Source organism: Gymnogyps californianus, chromosome Z, assembly GCF_018139145.2.
Source record: "Gymnogyps californianus isolate 813 chromosome Z, ASM1813914v2, whole genome shotgun sequence".
NCBI classification, from domain to species: Eukaryota; Metazoa; Chordata; class Aves; order Accipitriformes; family Cathartidae; genus Gymnogyps; species Gymnogyps californianus.
In genome coordinates, this window is record NC_059500.1 from 70,497,581 (window position 1) to 70,520,041 (window position 22,461).

The window sequence follows — 22,461 nt, forward strand, 5'->3', positions numbered from 1 at the left end:
TAGAAAGCTTTAAAATAATTTTCTAGCACTGGTAGGTACATTTTAAAAATAGAAATGTCAAATTTCAACAATTTAACCTCCTGGAAACTCTTACTTTCATAAAAGAGTACGGCATATTCTTGGTTTACATATTTGTGGCAGCAATCCAGAAAAGGCAAAGTATACCATTAAAAATGTGTGTCTTCTATTTTTACCAAACTCCCACTGGCCTCCAGAAATATTACTTGTATGTTTAATTGTTTCCTTACTTAGCATATGCCGGAGCAACCCAGTATGGATTCTCCTCTGCTTCCTTTGCATGACGTAAAATAGCCTCTCGAGGGTTGCTATCATCTGTCTTATCCAGTGCAATATTCTTGACTATGTATGATGACAAGGTACCTCCGTGAGTTCCAACACGCCCACCGCGACCTGTAGCAAAAAAAACAGAAAAAGAAAGAGTATTTTAGAGAAAATTTTTCAAGAAATAAACAGAGAAATGTTGTGTTGTGTCTGTAACAGTGATCCGATAACAAAGAAGTTATTTAATACTATAGGAAGAGTCTAATTCAGAGCTGCATTCACCTAAGTGGTTTACTGATTATATAATTTAAAGTAAGTCATTGTGATTATTAATCCAGGCAAGCACTCCAATCAAAGACCAACTTTTTACAGTGCTGGACACTGCCCATACACATATAGTAGAGTCGCCACCCAAAAAAGTTTGCATGCAAATCTGAACAAGTATAGAACCCAAGCATGATGGTCCCGTTGCCATACAACAGTCTGAAATGATTAGGTCTAGATTACCTGGTCCTGCTACTGGAGGTTCAGGTTTGTGAGACTTCATGGGGTCCAGCCTGTCCTTCTCCAGCTGTTTCCTAGTGCTTCGCTGTCGTGGTTCACGGAACATTGGCAGCGCATGGGCTGAAGGGTACAGTTTGGAGAAAAAGAAATGTTAGAAATTCCATTTTCTTTTTAAGGTTTTAATTACAAAGACAAAGACTGGGATTCTTCCTTGCAATGGAAAAGGTGGCAGAAGCAGCCTCCCAGTTCTTCTGTATCCAAGCAGTGGTTTACTGAGGTGTATTTTAGAGGGCTTCTTTCTGCTGAATTTTTCAAAGATGAAAGCAGCCAGATTTCCAGGGTTCCTTCAGGCAGGAGCCTTTCATCTGAAATACTGTTTGCACAGTTTATGCACATTTAATTTATTCCTCTGTCATTCAGTTCTCAGCATTAGCATTGTGACCAACCAGTTGCTCTTTTCTGAACTTTCCAAGTTTCTACAGCTTTGTAATACTCTAAGAGCATGGCAAAACCCTAGGTGCATTCTTGGATCTAAAACAGAGAGGGGTGGAACTCCCTCAATGATCCAAAATGCAATGTTTCTGCATATGAAGTCACAATTGTGTTCTTTCTTAAATGATGAGATTAATCAAGGTTGGAAGAACACCCGTAACTGAGACAATCTGGCTAAATTATCAGAATTTAAAACTTCTGTTTTCTCATAAACCTGCTACAGTATCTTCATTCACAGTAATGGTTTTGGTCCGCTCAGTCAAGAGAGACATTTGTCAGCAACAGAAAAACACCATGTTAAGGGACACGGTTTTCTTGTGGTGAGGTTTAGCTCTCACAGTCAGGTGTGCTGATCACTGCTGTTTCTCAAAATGTGGGAAATTGTGTTGAGTCAAAAGACCCAACACAGACAAAAAAGGAACCAAACAAATCTTAAATTTAGGGACACTGGCTCTATATTGAATAAAAAATGGAAGGCAGCATCCAGGGACCTATCAGTTTGATTTTTCAGCTTATTTCTGGAAGCCTGCTGAATTTATTAGACTGAGTGAAGTCACAGCCAGGTGACACAGCAGTGGATCTTTGGAAATAAGTGTTTAGGTTTTATTTTTGCAGATTTCATGAAGGATGAAATGCCTGGGACAATTTGGTGGCAAGCACTAAGCTTGATCTGTTTGCGTAGAGCATCTGAGGTGGCTAATGCACAGATCCAAGCTTTTGCCATTTGTGGAGTCAAGGTTGCCTAAGGGAAAGCCAAACTGCGTATTCCTGTGTTTTAAAAGTAACACCTAATCCCTTAAAACAACATTCCTGCATTTTAAATAGCCATTACAGGCAATGCTAAGATTAAAGAGCAGCTGGAAGTCCAAAGGGGAAAAAAAAAAAGAGGGGAAAAAAAAAAAAAAGAGGGAAAAAGGGGTAGGTTCACTTTGCAAAAGGACTTCTGAGATCTTCAGCTCTTTCCAGTTCTATTTGTAAGCTTAAAAGACAGACTTCTAACCTCTGAAAAGTTTCCAAAATACACAACAAACTTAAAAATTTGCAAAGCAAATCCTTACATTTTTCTGCATTGCTTTATATGGAAGCATCCTTATTTAGTTTCAAAATGATGTGGAAGAAACAGTTAAAGAGCTAAAACTCAGTGATAAAATTCCAAAACTTTGCATAATTGGGACCGAAATCTTTGAATGGCATTTATAAATGCCGTTGAATACACAAGTTCCACTGAATTTTAAGCAGAAAGTTTTTCAAAAAGCACAAAAGCTCTTTACAGTATAAACACTGATGACAGTGCACACAAAGTATTTAGATAATAGACCATGTGGTGATATAGTCAAGGCTGTAGTAAGGATGGATTGAGAAGAGCACCCAAAGGAAATAAATATCCCTGATCTTTGCCAGCTGCTGCTTTACCCATTGCTACCCAAAAACTGGAGCTGGACATCTGCAGCAGTGAGGTAAGTAGGGGACAGCTGTGGCTGGAAAGTACCTGAGATGGGAACCCACAACCAAAGTGCCTTGATATGGGCCTGGTTACCAAGACTGCGCAGACCTTCTCATTCTAAACTTTCTTTTTGTTTTCATGCTGCCGAACAACTACTTTGTTCTACAGAAATGGTTTTAGCTATTTCTAAGACCAAGACTACTGGAAACAGAGCTGGACACCGTGGAACTGGAAGAGGATGAAGAGAAGCAGGACAGCACAACTGTGTGACTGTTCTCATTTCACACGAGGAAACACTACGTAGGGCAATGCTAATGGGGAAGGCCAAAATCTCTCAGTCGATCTCCTCACCCCTTGTAAAATTTGCCCTTGGGAAAAGGCAGATCACTAAACATTTTATAGTAACAATGATAACTACTTCTTATGCATCAATGAGCCTTAATATGAACATAAGGTCTTATACAAGTATAACCCTGAGGCTAGAGAGATATTTAAGCTATTTAAAACCCCATATAACTCTGGGCAAGTTCTAAATTTTGAAAAATCACTTGGAATTTGTTCAAGACCTATCTCTACTGTCTCTTATTCTGCCACCGCTACTGTTAATGTTCCCAAATGGCAAAACACTTCCTAAACCCATCTACACTCACCAATTTAGTTATGCAAAACTGAAGAATTAAGAAGGTTCCAAAATTTTAAATTTTGTGTGGTTTGTTGGTGGTTTGTTGTTTTGGTTTTTTTTAAGGCAGTTGTCCTTTTAGGCTTTCAGGTGCATCAGAATCTAGAAACCAACCATTATTAACAACTTCACAGAGCATACAGAATATATACCTTTCTGTGCAAGGCTACAAAAAAATTTGTATGAAGCACTAACATTTCACACCAATGATCAATACTTAATGAAACACTGCAACTTTTTAGATGGGAAAATATAAAGCTAAATGATCTGCAAAAAATTTCAAACCCGAGAAAAAGCTAAGGATGCTGCTATAAAGGCATGTTTAAATTCCTTACGTGTTATAATGTAATCCTGTGTAAGAGTCTCTGCTTGTCTCTCCTTTCGTTTTGTTTTGACCACGCATAATTTTGCTCCCCTAGGAGGAAACATACAGCAGTTCAGCTGGTCTGTTTATATCAAACAGAAACCATTTCTTATTCAAGACACAGTCTCAACAAAATTATACAGCACTTTAAATATTCATGAATGTGTGTATCTTTGCCTGTCCATGCACATGTGAAGGAGGGTAGGGAGATTAGTGTTTCTGTTATAGAGCAGTTTATACGACACGCGGAAATAAGGGTGGAAGATTCATTTCACACTTCATTTGTCCACAGTACTTGTAGCTTGCACATTGAAAGTGCTCCTCTCCAAACATGGGCAGTGGTTTGCTCCTAGTACTCTTCCTAAGCTGCAGAGGTGGCAGTTGTCTAACCAGAGGTGTCTGTAACACTGCAGCAAGAAAGACTGCATAAGCCTGGCTGCAGCAAGATTGATTTAAACTGGTGGCATTTTCCTCCTCATGGTAAGCACCAGGAAACAAACTGGGCACAAAACTGAGTTAGGGCTTTTGTGCTCTGTGCCTATCAGACTCAGGCTGCCCTCTGGAGAGGGGTCCAAACAATGATGACCAACTCTCTTGTTCTCTAAATTGACAAAGACCAGAAAAATAAAACTTATTTCTGATAATCTTGTAAGCCAGAGTTTATCTTCACATCCAAGTGTCCAGGTCACAGTAAGTATCCAGAAACTCTGAACTGTAGCAGAGTATGTTTTTGGATGCCAGTGAAACAAAGATGAGTGCATATAGAGGAAGAACATCTTATTCATACCACTCAGTATAGATCAAGTGTACATTTCCCCCTGCTGACAGGAAGGAAGCATGCCCCAGTTCTCCAGCCAATCCAGGTGGTAAAAGCAAATTAATTGCAAAAGAAGTATTCATAGACTAGTTAAGTCCTCCTCTTTTCATTCCAGGCTGACAAGTCACCTTCTGATGAATCACTACCACCTTTCCATTAGATGTACAGGCAAAATCCACATGTAATAGGTGGGGGTGGGGGAGAAGACTAGCAGAAAGTTGGTGTCGTGGTTTAACCCCAGCCAGCAACTAAGCACCACGCAGCTGCTCACTCACTGCCCCCACCCAGTGGGATGGGGGAGAGAATCGGAAAAAAAAAACCCTCATGGGTTGAGATAAAGACTGTTTAACAGGACAGAAAGGAATGAAAAATAATTAATAATAATAATAATAATAATAATAATAATAATAATAAGAATTAGAATATACAAAACAAGCGATGCAGAATGCAATTGCTCACCACTCGCTGACCGATGCCCAGTTAGTTCCTGAGCAGCGATCTGCCCCTCCCAGCCAACTCCCCCCAGGTTATATACTGGGCATGACGTCGTATAGTATGGAATAGCCCTTTGGCCAGTTTGGGTCAGCTGTCCTGGCTGTGTCCCCTCCCAATTTCTTGTGCCCCTCCAGCCTTCTTGCTGGCTGGGCAGGAGAAGCTGAAAAATCCTTGACTTGGGATAAACACTGCTTAGCAACAACTGAAAACATCAGTGTGTTATCAACATTATTTTCCTACTAAATCCAAAACATTGCACTATACCAGCTACTAGGAAGAAAATTAGCTCTATCCCAGCCGAAACCAGGACAGATGGGAATGTGCTTCCTTAGTTTGCCTCCTCTCAAATTGGGTCTTCCGATATTACTTCACAGACACTGAAGTTTAAGCTAATGCTTCTAAACAAGATTTTTACTTCAGAAAAAAAAAAAGACACCAAAAAATATGACTAAATACAATAAATATCCTTTCAATAACACCACATCAGCAACCTCCAAGAGATCAGATGAAAGGTTGGTTATTCTTACTGCAGATTTCATGCAATTAAAAAATGAAGTGTTTGTAAATTCATGTAGAACAGCCATCATACTGCACCATGAAAAGCCCAGAGGAAAATGCACCGCTTTTCAGAAACAAACCAGTTTGTTGTTTTTTTCTTTCTACTGTTACTAAATAAGTAAAACTCTGCAAAACAAATGTTACTAAACCATTTTTTCTCATTTCTGAGTATAATCATAGAACCACAGAATCAGGCTAAATTTGAGAAAAAAATAATGTTCTTAATGATTAATCATGACTACGTACCTCTGGCTTTTGACAGGATCATAGTACACTTTGGCCAAACCATTTCCTGTACCAACCATGATCTGGTTCAGCTTGGGATGCCAAAGGCAACGCACAACACTCTGAAATAAAGCAACATATTGATAGTTAGTTGGTCATTCATCTGGATCTTAGAATTAATATTCAGATTGTCAAATAGTGGATCAAAGTCACACTGTAGCAGGAACAAGGTTAAGCACACGAATGAATATGTGACTGAATAAAAGTTCCTCTCCAGAGCAGAATACAATGTAAAAGGAGTGACAACACATGGATGTAGGCAGAGAAGGAAGTACAAATTGGTGGCAGTGTGATAACCACGTGGTTTCCACAGGCTAGCTCCTCCAGGGTCTTCGTGGGCATAATGGACATGGCAAGTTAAAGGGGGATTTGAAGGAGAACAATGAAGCACTTCAGATATAGCAATGCAGGCCTTCATGACTTTTGCATTTTTATTTTTAATTCTTAATTCTTCCACCCTGTTCTTTACTTTATCTGTTTCTCCCTTCTTCTCACACAGTGCTGACCTTTCACTCCCTGACTGCAGAAACGGAAGAGTAGCTGATTTTCACTCTTGGTTCTTTCTTCCCCACAACACCCAGAAGAACTTGGTATTTGAAGCCAATGTCTCACAGCTCTGTCACCCTTCTGGTTAGCAGAGAAACTCATTTTCAGACATTAAGAGTATTGTTCTTTTATACACACAGCGTGGTTCTCTGTGTGACTTTGAATCTCCACGTGATTACTGCATTCAGTCTGATTCAGCTGGCCAGCACAGAAACTCTGTAAGACTCGAGCTTCTGACTCAAGAGAGCCAAAGAAGTGGGTACAATCTGCCACAAAGGACAACACATCTTAACACAAACACAAAACCTGTAGGTACATCTGACTAACTGGGGAAAAAAAAGTATCTATTTTTGAGAGCTAGTAACTCTTTAAAGGGATACTGTCCAAGACTGAAGACAGGTCTTAACAGTTTGCGTTACCGATGTAATAAATGTATCCAGAGCTAGCAGGATGCATCATCCTGTTAGTATTTCACTGAACAATGCTCATTTTTTTAGTCCTTTTTTCCCCCCAAACTTACTACTTCTCCCTTCTCAAAAGCCAGGAATACTCTTCTCAAAGTGAATTAATAATTCAAGATTCAACGACTATCATCCATCTATCAACAAAGTATCTCTATATATACACTTTTTTTTTTTTTTTTTTTTTTTACATAATACAGCACAGGAAATTCACAAAATGGGAATGACTAATGTCTTAACAAGAGAAATACAGCAAAGCTAAAATACAATATAGGGGTGTAATATAGTCCTATAACTTGGGAGATGAGAAGCATCTAATCTGGAAGACAATGGTTATGTATCAGCTCTAGTGACTCCTGAATCACTTCCCATTTCATGTTCCATACTATTTCTGGTTTGGTCCCGATCCTATTTTTTTGAATGTTATGAGGCACATAACATAAAAAATATTGACAAAATTCTGAAGCCCATTCAGCCATCATGAATCAGAACTTCATTTTACTACAAGATGATGGATGACTCTCTTCTGAGCTGTTTTTCTGCTTTGTGTTCTTGTTCTAAAATTGAGTGAGATGAGTTTACATGAATCAACTGACCATTCTTTACAAGGTTCCTCTGTAAAACATCCTCCTTCTACATAGATATACATGCAACATTATACCTTCCCATTTACTTACAGGTACAAATAAAACTGGCTTGCTTATTACAAGACAACTAAAGGACAACAGTCTTTTTACAGGTAACTCTGAAGTACAAAGTAGAATTCTGATGCATTATGTCCACGATCCCTTCCACAAGCCAATACAACCAATACAGGGTTGCTAATAAGTTGTTTGATTCAAACAAGAGATTCTCACATACTGTTATGTAATGCTCAAAATGCTATGGTAACTCTAAAACACACAAAGCTAATAACAAGTATTGAAGGTCAAAGGTGGGTGGCCTTTTCTTTTATTAATATTTATTGCATGTGTTTAGCCAGCCTTTTTAAACTTTGCAGTTAATGTGGTTCTCCACTTTCTACTGTCAAGTAAATCTATTTTATAGCATGGTACTGGATACCAGCCAACAAAAACAAAGCCTGAGACAGTGTGGCTCAGCACTGATGGGGATTGCTAAATTTCTAACTTGTCAAACATGCAGAGCACACTTAAAACCACCATGGCACGTGCTCCAGAGCAGGCAAAAGAAACTGCCATTAAATGCAGCCCTATACATCTTCTGAAACTGTAAAACGTTCCCAGAACATAATTTGTTAAAAACTAAACAAATACAAGCTCTGAACATGCAAGTAATTTTATCAATCCACTGGCATATAAACCTACTTTATAAGAAGTAATAAAAACTAATGCAGATTTTCAGACTATTTTAGAAATGGGCAATACTTTAAAAAACCGAAGTACTAAATTCCTGAACTAAATTCTAATAATTTTTCCCAATCATATAATCCTAAAGAAGTAAAAATTCTAAACAACTATACAATAAAGGGATCATGTAGATGAGGTCTTAACATTGGAACTGAGGGGAAAAGGGAAATCTTTATCATACAAAAATAATTAATTCTTAAAGAGCATTTATGCTTCAATGCGTCTAACTTTCCTTCTGTTTACACTTAGAATAACACAGGTGGACATCTTTATCACTGGAAATGCTAAACATCAAATTCCAGCTCAAAGGAGGCCCTATCTCCCAGCTCTCCAGGCAAATAAGTGTGTTAATAGCAGGAAAAGAAGTGTTTTCCTGGCTTGGCCTAGCTATGCACATGGGTAGATACCCACCTACTGATACTGAATTTTACACAAGTACAGAATGGTTGTGGTTGGAAGAGGGCTCTGGACATCATCTAATTCAACCCTCCTGCTCCGAGCATGGTCAACTACTACGGGTAGCTCAGGACATAGTCCAGTTTGGTTTTGAATATTTCCAAGGATGGAGACTCTACAGCCTCTCTGGGCAACCTGTTTCAATGTATGACCACCCTCACCATTAGAAAAAACCCAACAAACCCCAAACCATTTTCTTATGTTTAAGCAGAATTTCCTGTAATTAGTTTTACGCTTACTGCCTCTTGTCCTGTCACTGGGCACCACTGAGCTTTGCTTTATCTGCCTCACCCTCCTGTCCTCCTTCAAGTTTTTATACATAAGATCCTCCATGAGCCTCCTCTTCTCCAGGCTGAGCAATCCTAGCTCTCTCAGCCTTTCCTTCTGTGCCAGATGCTCCAAGCCTTAAATCACCTTTGCATTCTGTCACTGGACTCACTCTAATATGTTCATCTCTCTCTTGTACTGGGAGCTCAGAACTGGACCTAGCACTACAGATGTGTCTCACCAGGGCTGTGTAGAGGGGAATAATGGCCTCCCTTGACCTGCTGGCAATGCTTTTTTGCCAGATGCAAATGCCCGTGGGGTTCCTGCCGACACTTTCTGTTTCTCTGAGATGGAAAGGGGATTTGTCATTCCACAATCACTTTTTAAGAATAACTTGTTTCATTTTAAGGTTGTGCCCTGCAATGGAACCCAACACAAACAAGGTGGTACTTCAGTTTTAATCGCCCCAGAGACAGGAGCTCTGGCTAGAAGCAATAACCTCAGCAGTTAAGAGGAAACTGCAAGCTCTCACTCTGCTTACCAAGGAGGTTTCATGCTTGGTAAGAGAAGTAAAAGAGCAAGGAATTAAATTGCCTAATATTGCTTTATTGAAACCTAGCACAAAAGACTTGACTAACCGTAAGTACTGGTTGTAAGGAAATCCTGTGGATGACAGCTTCAAGACTCAGAAAATACGAACACCAGCACAACAATAAAAAACTTCAGTTAACTAATTCTAGATTCAAACATTCAACACAGAAAGACTTAACCTGTTTGTTATAACATTTAAAGCTGAAACAAGACAAATCTATGTAGAGTCTGAAGTCCAAAAATTCCAGGTCATATCTCAGCCTTGCAAATGGAAAATAATGTCTTCTTATAACAAACAAGAATGATAAAATGCAGAATCTATCATCACATAAACATCTTCAACATTTGAAAAAAAGATTTCTGTAATGGCTGGATGTTTTGACAGTGTATCTTTGGAGCATGAAGTCCTGGAAGCCTGTCATAAAAATCCTGAAAATAATTTTATCCATGGAACTGATGTGGCCAGCTTTGTGACTGTAAGATCTGAAAATACAGCACTTACAAAAGACAATTACTAGTAATGATTTACAAGCTGTTTGGTGCTTTTTCTGCTGCAAAAGCATTAAGTTCTTCAAATGAAATCAATCTGAAAAGCCTTTGGCAATGTCTATTGCATATACAAACACAGTAGCCTGCATTGGGAAATACTGGGAAAAGATTGTGAAAATATTTTTGTGAAGTCAGGCAGGGAAAATATTAAAAATGTTAACAGAAAGAGAAACACTCCAAATTTACCTTCTTCATTGTCGCTGTGAAAGAGATTAGAACAGATTCAGTGGGTGTTATTGATAGTAGGCCTTTGTAATTATTTTCAGGTTAACAGATTGTCTTGTAATACTGACTTAAACTGAAAGTCAATTAAAAAATTATCTACAAAATTTTAAAGAAATCTTTTTTTGCAATCTGGATGAAAATGTTTATCTTTTTAAACAACTGCCTAATAAATAAGAACATATTACTGATTGTTCTTGAAACTAGCCATACCTTTTTCTGAAGTTCTATACTATTGTTTTAAATAGAAAATACGAATTACCCCAACAATACATAATTTTTACTTTATGTTTAAACTAAGCACTCTACTCACTTCAGACTCCCAGTTCTTTTAAAATAAACTCCAGTTTTAAAGAATTTTACCTATAGTAACTTAAAAGCTTAATAATATGTGGTAATCTTAAACCATAAAACTCACAAATACATAGAAAGGTGGCAGGCAAAAGTGATGATATCACCATTCCCTTGTGTGTTATTCCACCTGCATTTCTTCTGAGACATGTGCAGTCCCAGCTTGTGTGCATTTCTGGGGTGGTTCATAAATAGTCTCACCCCTAACAGTCTGTTCTCACCTGTGTGTTTCCCTTTGTATCACATAAGCAGAGCTGTTGCTGCAGATAAACAGTAAACTACACCAAATAATTTTACTGTTAGGTTATTCTCCATCTGGGTTAGCTCACTAGGCAACTACACACATGGCTTTGCTGGTACTATGCACGTAACAGTGCTTTGACGGGATTTAACAGCAGTGCCTCTAAATGAGAAACTGAAGCCTGAAACATAATTTTCCGTAACACAGAATGGGACATTTATTCTGGCCTAGAAATATACCCCCGTGTTTAACTGGCAAAGTGAAGAATAACTGAAACAGATTTCTCAGCAAGCACAAGCTAATTACCTCAACTGAAACTGTCCAGAGCACTTGGGCAACACCCTGACAGGAGTAAACAATGCAGAGAGGGCATTTTACAAGGTCAAGAAGAAGAGATTAAAATGATTTGTGGCATAGGAATGGAAAATTTACCCCTAAGATGATACCATGAAGCTGGTAAGGTCATAAAAATACAGACTGATGTCAAGGACTGAAAGAATTCTCCTGGATCTTTGCTTATAAAGATGATTCAAGACTGCAGCAGCAAAGGCAAAATTCAGTTCCCTGGCCCACGCTTCAGGTAAAAACATTCAGTTTTACAGCATGGATAGAGCGGATCCAGGATGGGAAGAGCAGTCTCAAGGGGGTCAGTACACGTTGGAGGCAGAAAGGTGAGGAAAGGTTAATAAATTCTAGCAAGAGGGACTAGGAAGGGTTAGAGATGTTTCACATTGAGAAGAGGGACTGGCAGAGATTATGGAGGTTGTGAGAAGCTTCAGAGGGGATACACTATGGAAAACATAGATAAAGCATATTAAAAAACCCTGAGCAAATACAGCAAGCGTTCCTAGTTCCTACATATTATAGAGTATGTATGCCTTCACACAAACGTTAATTCTTAGGCCTGAAATATTTTTCTGCCACGTTCCAGAGCCTGAGTAGTCACTTAATCTCGCTAATATCTTTTCAATCTACCAAAATGTAACGTTGCCCGTTATGTAACAAAATAAGGAGAGTGTGTATAAAGAATGTCTCTCGAAAGTATTATTCACATCTATCCTCTTTCATTCTGCTGGAAGAGAGCTAGGGAAGATTAAGGTTTCCCTCCATCGCTGTCTTCTTGTTTTCCTATACTAAGATTTTACATGTCTGAGCTGAATGTGTACAAAAGCATTGATTTCTTAATTTTTGCATTTCAGTTGAAACTTTGACTGATATCCAACAAAATGGAACTACTTTTATATCTATACAGGCCCCAAGATAATAGCCAATCTTTTGTTGATCGCAAAATTTTATTAAACAGACACGTATGTATGTATGCACATACTGATCTAATGGAATATGGAAGTCATAATTTGCTGCAAGACTGGCATGACACCAAGTTTCACCATTTTCCAAAAAATTCCAAGGACTTTCATATTTTTGACATAAATAGGAATCACCATACACTTATGCAGCGCTTAGGTCAATGGGACTACATCCTTTCCTTGCTACTGCAAAATGAAAAGTAAATTAGAGGGGCCATATTTCACAATGATGTTTTAATTTCTTTTCCCTCCTTCAGGAGATCTTACTGCTTCTCAATCAGGCATTGTTTTCTTTGGAAACAACCCCTTCTCCCTAAAGACAGTTAAGTTTTAAGGTTAAATACCATGCATTTGTCTTCGAAAATGAACATTTCATGTGAAGTGTATTTTCAGATAATGCATGATACCGTATCAGCTTTTTCAAGTTCATTAGTAAAGCTCCTCCTGCCATGCAGGGAAGAGGAAAGAGAAATATGCTTCCATATCAGTTATGCACTGTTGGAATAAACCCTTTCAATTTTTCTTTCTCTTCACTTCAGGTACAGCCTTTCACTCTTCTCTGATAGTTCTCAACTCTCAGCCTGCTTATACATTTGCTCCAAAATGCCAGAATTGATTATTCAGTTATCTGCAGCTATCAGACTTTTAGGCTAAGTTCACTAATGTCTGCTCCCATGGCTATTAGCAAAAACCGTTTAAACAAAAGTACAGACAAACAAATCTGGTAAATGGAGAAGATGCATCTATCTACTTCCACACCTACAGAAAACTACCCTGAGAGGGTGGAAATCTCTACTGAATGATGCTGACATACAGCCAATATTGTGCAGCCAACATCCCACTTGTAAACTGGAAAAAGCAAATGTGATTTCCTTGCAAATTACCACCAGAAAAAAAATACTGCTAATTCCAGATAAATACAGAAAATGGAAAGGGAACATGCTAATCCTGGGCTTTCACACATCTCTAACTGTTGAAGCAAGAATTCATGGGGTTTTGATGTTTCCTTCATGTGATGTTTCCACTGATTTAAAAAAAAAGTTTCTTAAAATTTAGATAAAGTTCTGTGATCCTAAGGTGAAGTTCCTGATGTTTTGACAGTTATGTCTGGAAATTGGGTGCAAGTAACAGGGTGCAGACTTGACTCTCAGCTACCACAATCCTTTCACAGAGTGGCAGGCTCTTCTCCTGTAAATTGCTTACAGTCATAAATCCTTAAATCAATAGAAATGAGTGCAAAAGTAACGCACTCTCTCCTACTCTGCTATTGGCAAGGTCAGAGCACAAGAGATGAAATGTCCCAGTGCTTTAGCAGGAGAGAATAAACACCAATGGAGGGAAGTGAAGATCTCAGGTGGGACTTACCTCACTAAACTTAAGATGTCTACACCTCTAATCTTTAGAGGTCTACTCTTCAAATGCCTACGAACTTTCACCTCCCTTTATAGTTAACAGAAAGAAATAAGCATTTTACAGTGGCCTTCATCTAACCTATTTTAGGTAGCTATTTTAGGATGAGATAAAATTACAGTCTGGATGTGTTTATTTTTCTCTGTTGATTAGAAAAGGAGCCTAGGGTGACTGGATCAGCTGTAGACATCTATATTTGGTCAGGTGAATCCCTGCAGCCTACAATGGCCAAAATAACTATATAAGAAAAACAGAAAACTAACAAGGATCTACATTACAGCATGTTGTGCTACTTACATAAACTCTCTAGTTCAAGGATAAAGGATCCTGGAAGCCAAATTAAATACTCCTAGTACAGAAAGAATACAGCAGACACAAACTCCTAAAACTGTCCAACAAATCTTCAGAATCTTAGCTTGAAAGATCAGGTCTAGCTCTGGAGATACTTAAAAACTAAATGGGGATAAACCAGAAACAAACACAGCCCATGTTCGCCCTTATTGCTTACCTCTTTCCTAACCTACAATCTAATAAATAATTCCTTCAGAATCTATTCTGAAGCTATATAATAAAAAAGTGATAGCAAGAGCTGCTGCTCTAAGAAAATATTTTCGGTTAGGAAAAGAAAAACTTAAACAAACCTTCTCTTTTTCCTATGTGCAAGCTTTGCTTCAGTGGCCATGACGGTATGTGATGGGTTCTGTTTGAACAGCGCTGCTTGGATTTGCTGCACTTGGCTGTCCAGACAGCCAGATAAGCGGCATGTCAGCAGGGAAGATAGTGAACGTGTAAAATGACATTCTGACCATGGTCATGGACTCTGTAAGGACAGGTCACCACAGCGGTAGCCAAATGGGGCTTTTCTGACTGAACTGAATATTCATCTTAACCGTAATTTTTACAACTTCCAACATCGCTGAAAAAAACCTCAGTCTGTCAAAATCAGTGCAAATATGCGTGCAACTAGTTTATTTAGCACATCTATTCTGTCTTTTCTCCTGTAAACCCCCTACATATTCATAGTGAAGAACTGCTTGTGCAATGCAGTATCTTTTAAACATGTAGGAGCTTAAAACATAATTAAGCAATACTATGTAGGAAACCTAACTGCTTATTAGTTTGTTTTTTTTTTAAAGAAACAGTAATTACCTTTCACATTAGCATTACCTGTTACCTAAGCCTACAGTTATATTACATTATCTTTATATTTGAGAGGGGTAAGCAATTTCAAGCTTGTGCTGGAGTGAGGGATCAAATCTCAGTGTGCCTTCCAGCTTAATCTTCTATGGTTCTGGAACTTGCACAACTTTAAGTCCATCTGACTTTAGTGATGCGTCTTCCAAGAGAAGGGAAATGTACGAAGTTATTTCAGAAAAAACTATACTTATTTCAAAGGATTTCTACGTCTTTAAAGAAAACATTAAAATATTTGGATGCTAACAGCTAAAGACAGCTTCCCACTACCATAAAATCTTTCAACAATTGTTCCCCATCCCTGTTTGGCTACCACCACTTTTAAACAACTTCTGTAATTAGGAAAGATATTAAAGCAGGGGCTTTCAAGCTTTTGTGTTTTACAATGAAGGTGTGGAATCATTTAGAAACTTCAGATACTTAAGACTGCTGTATAGGGGACACAAATCTAGTCTTTGTACAAATCTTCGTGGACATGGTTGAAGTGGCCCACAGTTTTCACGGACTGAAAACTTCTCTGCATGTACTTATGAAATACATCCCAGCAAGAACGCATACACTACTTGTTAAAAGAGAGGAAAATGCCTCAGAATATACTAAAAATCTCATGATGCTGGGCTGCAGGAAAGGCTCATCAGCATTCTAACTTATAGGCAGCAGAGTGACTCCTGCCTGTCTTCAAGATCTCAAAGCTTCAAAAGGAAACACTTATTTCCTCCCTCTCATGCCCTCATACTCTACAAAGTTCAGAAACAGGCCTAAAAGACTTTTAAGCAAGTGTTTCAGCACCTTTTTCCCCAAATGTACAAAGAGATATTTTCTCTCCAATTCTACGCAACTGGAATCTCAAGGAAAAAAGAAAACAAACAAACCAAAAACACCCCCCTCAATATTCTAATCTGAAGCTAATGGCAATCTTACCTGCAGAAATACCACTATTTTTACATAATAATCAAGGATCATTAATAATGATGGTTGACATGCAGAATGGAAAGTAAAATCAACTGATAAAGTTAGCATAGTAAGGAAAGTCTTTTATATACATAGGTCTTTCCTTCTCCTACAGTCACCTTGATTTCTCTGCAGAAGATCTGTATGAAACATCAGCTACATTAACTGTCTGCTCCCCTCCAAGAACAACAAAATTCTGCCTTAAGAATCATAGAAAGATAATGCTGCTCAGAGACAACATTAATTCCCACTGCACTCTCTGTAATCTCTTTTCGCTGGTGTCTTAGAGCACAGTGGTGATCCAAAAGCCAATGATTTGGCTTGCCATGCTGCTGTATCTGTGAAAGGCTGGTCTGCCTCCTGGATGCACCCACCGAACAGAGGAGGGGAAAAAATGTAGACTGAGTAACTCTTACAAAACTGCTGTATTTTTAATTGAAAAAAAGATTAAATAACAGATTTAAAACTATGCCATTTCCAAATGTCTGTGAAGCTGAACAACAAATGCTACCAGTTTGCTTCCACCTTGTTTCTTCTTTTGAGCAAAAAGATGGTTAACACTCATATGTTGATACTATGCATGCTCCGATCCAAAAAAAATGCTGCTCACACAATAAAAATATACTAATATTATATTAAAAATCTACTTTAAACCCCAATTGCAAAAATCTTCAGGTTTGAGATTCCCCTGGAGCTCTTGCAAGGAAAAGAGCCAAGTACAATAAATAACCTGGGAGGTTAGGGAATATCTAGAATGCAGTGACCTGCTATCATTAGATTTAAAATACTCATGAGAATACAGTAGTAGAGGAAACAACACTAATGTTTTTCCCTTGTGAAACATAACTTAGAAAATGTGTGGAAACATTCAATAGAAAAGGGACCAGAAACGGATAAAATTTACAATTTTCTATGTAGAAACCAGAAATATCCTAAAAACATTTTCAGAGGCCAATAATTTAAAGGAGGATCTCAATATAGAACATATGGATAGCAATGCTGTATCACCTACCTTTCAAGGTACAGCTATAAAATATATCCTTAGAAGTGAATTGAGCCACTGAACAACACTTTCCTTTTTTCATGAATAGAAAAAGTGACTTAATCAAAGTGGCAAACTGTTTTCCTTGTAATTGCAAGGTAGGGCATTTTTAAGCACCTGCTCTGTTAAAATTACAGCCACACTTTCATCACAGTATATTGCAAAACTAAGGCAGACAACCTTCGCATACACCCCCCACTCCCTGCTACGATGAGGAAACCTGCACAGTTTATTTCTCTCGCATACCTCAAACCTCTAGTGACAGCTCCCCTAAAACCAAGTACGTGCTGCTGCAGGATATACGAAGGGAAGGACCACATTGTCTTTACATGTATGAAAGCAGAGAATAAAAACTGACAAGTTACCTCACTATAAAAGAAAACACATTCCTGTGATTCACCTTTTTATACTAGATTTTTTTTTTTTACTTTAATCAGCACAAAAATTTACTGGACTTTAAATATTGTATTTACTTCCTTACTGTGGAAAATGTGGATTTTCCTTTCAAATAAAATAAATGGCTTAATAAACCCCCAGAAGTAGCATGATGATCTCTTCCAGAAGTTAAAAGAATTTATTTTTCTTAAATTCAAAAGCTTTAAATCTTAGTGAAATGGGCCACAGTGGAAAAGCACCTTTACTATATTATTACACCTTATAAATAGTAAATGATACTGTTTGAGGTCAAGGAAAGAAATACTGCAATCCTATACCAATTGTGCATAAAGGATGCTGGAAGTTTCATATTCCTTATTCCTTCTGTCCTTTTTACTCTTTATTCTAAAAAGAAGCTTTATTTACAGCTTGTATCAGATGACCTTCCTGAAACATCCCTTAGAGATATTTTCAGAAGTATTTAATAATTTAACTTTTGCTTATATTTGAGAAACTAAGAAAATATTGAAGAATCCTCCTAACAGAAACAGGTTTTTCAAAACAACCACAAATCTGTTTTTGGATTGTTGCTTACCTACAAAAACCTGCAGGATATTTTAAAAACTTGCACATCTCATTTTATAATGTACACAATCTCATCATCTTGGCTCATTTTAAAATTAAATTATTACTTACATTTTCATTTAAAAATAGCAATTTCTGTAATTGTACAACTTTTTTTTTTCCTTTTTCAGTGCCCACTCTTGCTTGGCAGTAATGGTGTGTACTACTTCTCCTTTCCATATGGGAAAAATGACTGCTCTACTGCTGCCAAAATCAATCTTGTCTGTAATAAGGATAACTACTGGGTGATCTGATAGCCAAACAAATGATAGACATGTGAGAGTGATTCAAGTGGCTATCCACAGCTACTTTAAATTAAATTGACATTGGGGGAAATGTTGTGTACTCAATTCTGTTTCCTGTACACTAGGTATTTATAACTGGTTCCCATGAAGATCTCATACTTGCATAACCAAACCAAGAACTAGAAATAAACCCTCCCTGACTTGCATCTGACAATGAAATCTCCCTTCCATTCCAGAAAAAGAGTGCAGTTACAGACATGCCAAAAGATAAGACCTCATCCCAAAGCAGCTACAGGTCTTCCTTCCTCTCATACTACCTGAGGAAAGGAAAGGGAAATGGCCTCTGAGTTTCTGTGCATACAATTTGTACCCCTCTTCTGGCAATTATATTTCCTGACATCTGTTTAAGAAGTCTCATCCATCTAAATGGAGTGAAGAAACATTCTGCATGCAATTATAAATCTTTCACATAAAATAAGCCTCAAATGCTCAAATTGAGAAAGTTTAATATAAATATTTTCTTGCTGGTATTTGAGATGAGAGCAAAAGAACCATTCACAGATAATACTGTCAAGATAGAAAAAACAGACAGAAAAACTATGAAAAAGCTGCACATGCATCAGGATTTTTTAAAGTTCAGTTCTTGTTAAAAAGAGAGGAATTCTGTACAGTTTAGCATATACAACTATGGTCACAGTACAAAGCCCTCGTCATTTCCAATCACATCTGTACGCACTGAGCCAGAGTAAGACTGAAGTACTGCACACAGAGGATCAGCTTCCTTATGTGAGTGGGAGAGGCAGGAGCTCCCACCCCTGAGTTTTGATCTAATCTGCAGTAAGTAAATGACCCTGCCAGTAACCTGCAACATGGGTAATTTCACTCCTTGATAAACTCATGGAAGAAAAATCCACTGAGTGCCATTAATTGTAAAATTCCTATGTCTGCATCAAGATATCTCTGTCACAGATCACCGGAGGCAGAACAGGATAGTCAGAGAAGCATCACTGTGTATTTGCCCTGTTCATACCTCCTCCTGCTGGCACACTGCTAGTGGCCAGAGACGGAGTCCATGGTCTGCACCACTTCTGACATTTATTTAGTTTTTCTCCAAGAAGTATTGCCATTTATCCAAGAATCTTGAGTTCTACAGAAGTCCCTGTAGAATCCCTCTACAGAATGCCTACATGGTGGGATAGCATTCAATAGTGGACACAACAATATAGTCACTAGTTTAGCCACAGATTGTAACTGGGGGGGGGGGGGGAGACTAATACATGAAATGAAAAGCGAATTAATATTCTACACCCAGCCACAACAGCAGAGACTAATCAGACTGTTAGTCCATTAGTAAAACCACAAGGTTTCACTCCAGCAGTTCTGAAACAGTAATGGGTTTTCCCATGAAAACTTGAAAGAAAAGGTGAAAAAAGGTTTGTGTGGTATGATGGAAAGGAATGCCAGACACAGCTTTGGTCAAACATTCCCATTAAATATTTTCCCATTACCCCCTAGGTTCATTCACAGGCCAATTGCACTGGCTATTTACCAAGGAGGTTTACGATCATGTTTACTGCTCTTTAGCGTTTTTCAATTTTCTAAGCTTACTGGCATTTCCTTTAAAAAAATCCTTGGAAATTAAAAAAGTAACACATTAATAGTTTATATTTTCTCTTCACAGTAGATTTTCTGTTATTCTGATTATATATGTTCTACCACTAAACTGCTATACAATTGCCCTCAAAAAGTCGTATTATTTTCATTTTATACTTGAAATAAATGACTAATGATACCCTTTTTCTTTAGCAATTTGGACTAAATCCAACTGAAATCACTGAAATTATTTTCATGAGGAATGACAGCAGATCAAGCTCTTTGCAGAGACAGATATTGGTGTATTTGTGCTTTTACTACACATATTGGCATAGCGTAACTTCATCTATGCAATGCCTAAAAAAAACAAAAATAGAAACATTGAAATTACATATTTAAGCACTAGATAACACACAAAAGGTAAAGAAGTATGATATTGAGTTACAGAAGATAAACTGATCTGACTTCACCACCACTAAATGAAGATGTCATCATGACCACATCCAGATGCTTAGCTCTAACGAGTCCAAATTCATTGTGAATGGAATTGCTAAGTTATTTTGTTTCCTGTGCCCAAGGACAAAAGAGCTCCTACAACAATCTACCTCTTGCACTTTATCTTACGTAGTTTTCGTCTTCTTTGTCATTAAGTCTCAGAGGGGATACCAAGGCATTCATCTTTTGTCTCAGAAACAGGTTATAAATACTTGGTTATAATACTTGTATCAGAAAATAAAAATCCAGTAGAAATCCTCATGAGTTAAGTTGAGGTTTGGTATGTTCCATAGGACAAAAATTTAAAATCCAATTTATGCTATCTTTGGAGAAATTCTTTAGTACTAAATAAAACTTCCAATGTCATATAAAAACTGTATTTACAATATATGTTTAAAATAAAAACAGGGCTTTTTTTCCCCTCCAGAAAAAACACATGCTTTCTGCTTTGACAGGAATTCTGCATTTTTAATTTGCAAGACTGCTGCGACAGAAATGAAGGATATAACAAATTCATCTGTAAGCAGATTTGGCTTTAGGATGAATTAGAAAACAGGATTTGAAAAGAAAAGTAAATACAAATGTAAATTCTGTATAAATGATCTCTCCAGCACAACGGGTTTTGGTCCACTGTGCTAGGAAAGACTGCTGTGCTGGGTTAAGAAAAGTGCAGAAGGAGAAAACAATATCCTGAAACAAAGCTACAAAGTTGCTATCTGACAGACTGCAACAACTAATGGGACTTAAGCATACATTGCCATACTTAAGCAATGACAATTCTGTTTGAATTTCTCCCACTCTTGTTTGTTATAATCTACAAGCTTATCTGTGTACACCGCAAGAGTGAAAGGACCTTTTTTCAACTACGATATTAAGCTTTTCCCTTCTGTACAAGGGAATAGGTAGGCAGTTTAAGCCACACACCAACTCTTCTGCATTATTGATTCACAATTTTAGGTTTTTATATTACTGGTGAGAATGGCATTTTTGATGCAGGGATTCCTAATGATGCCTTCCTTTTGCCACAAAATTGCTGCATTTACACAAGCTAGAGTCCATTGAAATACATTTTATAGTAACCACAAGTCTAGTGTCAGGGATAAGTTTTGTCACAATATGGCATTTCATCGTGATAACTGGTGGAGTAAACAGCATAAACATGTAAGAACTCTAGGATTCATGCCTCACTTCACAGATCTAGAAGGGTTCCCAGCAATCCTTGAGAAACGCAACGGTAACATCAAAGCAGGGATCTCCTAGTGCTTAAACACCTTGTCCCAAGATTTTCTTTTATTTTTTTTAATTGAAAGGAGAATAGCACTTATTCAGGCCACTCTACCTCTCTCTCTTAAATATGGAGTAGAAAAATTACAGTAGTGTTAGTAGGTCATTACCTGTATAAGGGGAAAAAAGCTTATGAATATGATTTCATTTATATTTTGAAGAGCTGACAAAAGAAAACTAAAATACATACCGCATCTGTAACTTCTATTTCATACAACTTCTGGAATGTCTCCCGATAAAAGAAAAAAAGCTTCCCACTGCCACCACCTTTCTTAACAGAGGTGCCTGTGACAAGTATTTTATCATCTGGGCTGAAACAACAATCTGTCCTGTTGAAGAAAACAAACCATCATACTGGGCAAATCAATAACTAATGTATAGGGAACTTATACATAAATTGCACTCCTTAAAAATAATCCTTTCTATTTGTTAATCCTTTCAAGACAAAGCTTTAAAAAAACCTTTTGTCAGCTGTCATCTGTTACTATAGTTATCAGACACAGTTCGCATGTACAATTACAGCTGTGCACAGAATGTGCAAAACTGGCAGATTCAATAAAAATCCTCCTCCCAACAAAACCCTCCTCCACTCAAAAGTCTTGTAAATTTTTCAACATGAGAAATAAACGAAAAAAAGTGTTTTCAAATCTGGTTATCATCATTAAGTAAAAAAATAAATCAATCATGAAATCTGTTTTTGCTGATGATATATTCTTCAATGATGCAAGGCAGTGTGTTTATACAGTGGCCAAAAATGTTTGTCTGTTTACTTTTCCTCTATGCTACAAATTGCAGTCAAGACGGAGTTGTCCATGACCTGCCTTTTTAAGATCTTATTTCAAAAGTATAAATTGTCCTTAGAGTTGGATTTGGCTGTGCTACAGCCGTAGAAATGCAGGTAATACCAATAACAATATTAAATACAATACTTAGCACTATGCAGTACAATACAGTGTTTTAGTACCAAAGA

At 37.6% G+C, this 22,461-nt stretch overlaps 1 protein-coding gene across 2 annotated transcripts in view; it reads right to left on the bottom strand.

Moving 5' to 3' along the window:
• Nucleotides 1–22,461, bottom strand: part of WDR70 (WD repeat domain 70) — a 144,679-nt gene that overhangs the window by 10,746 nt on the left and 111,472 nt on the right. For both annotated transcript variants that reach the window (XM_050912469.1, XM_050912470.1), the window contains 5 exons: nt 21,682–21,820; nt 5,882–5,982; nt 3,737–3,816; nt 790–906; nt 249–411 (listed from right to left, as the gene is read on the bottom strand). In XM_050912469.1, coding sequence (XP_050768426.1) covers nt 249–411; nt 790–906; nt 3,737–3,816; nt 5,882–5,982; nt 21,682–21,820 — 600 coding nt within the window. The remainder of the gene's footprint in view (nt 1–248; nt 412–789; nt 907–3,736; nt 3,817–5,881; nt 5,983–21,681; nt 21,821–22,461) is intronic.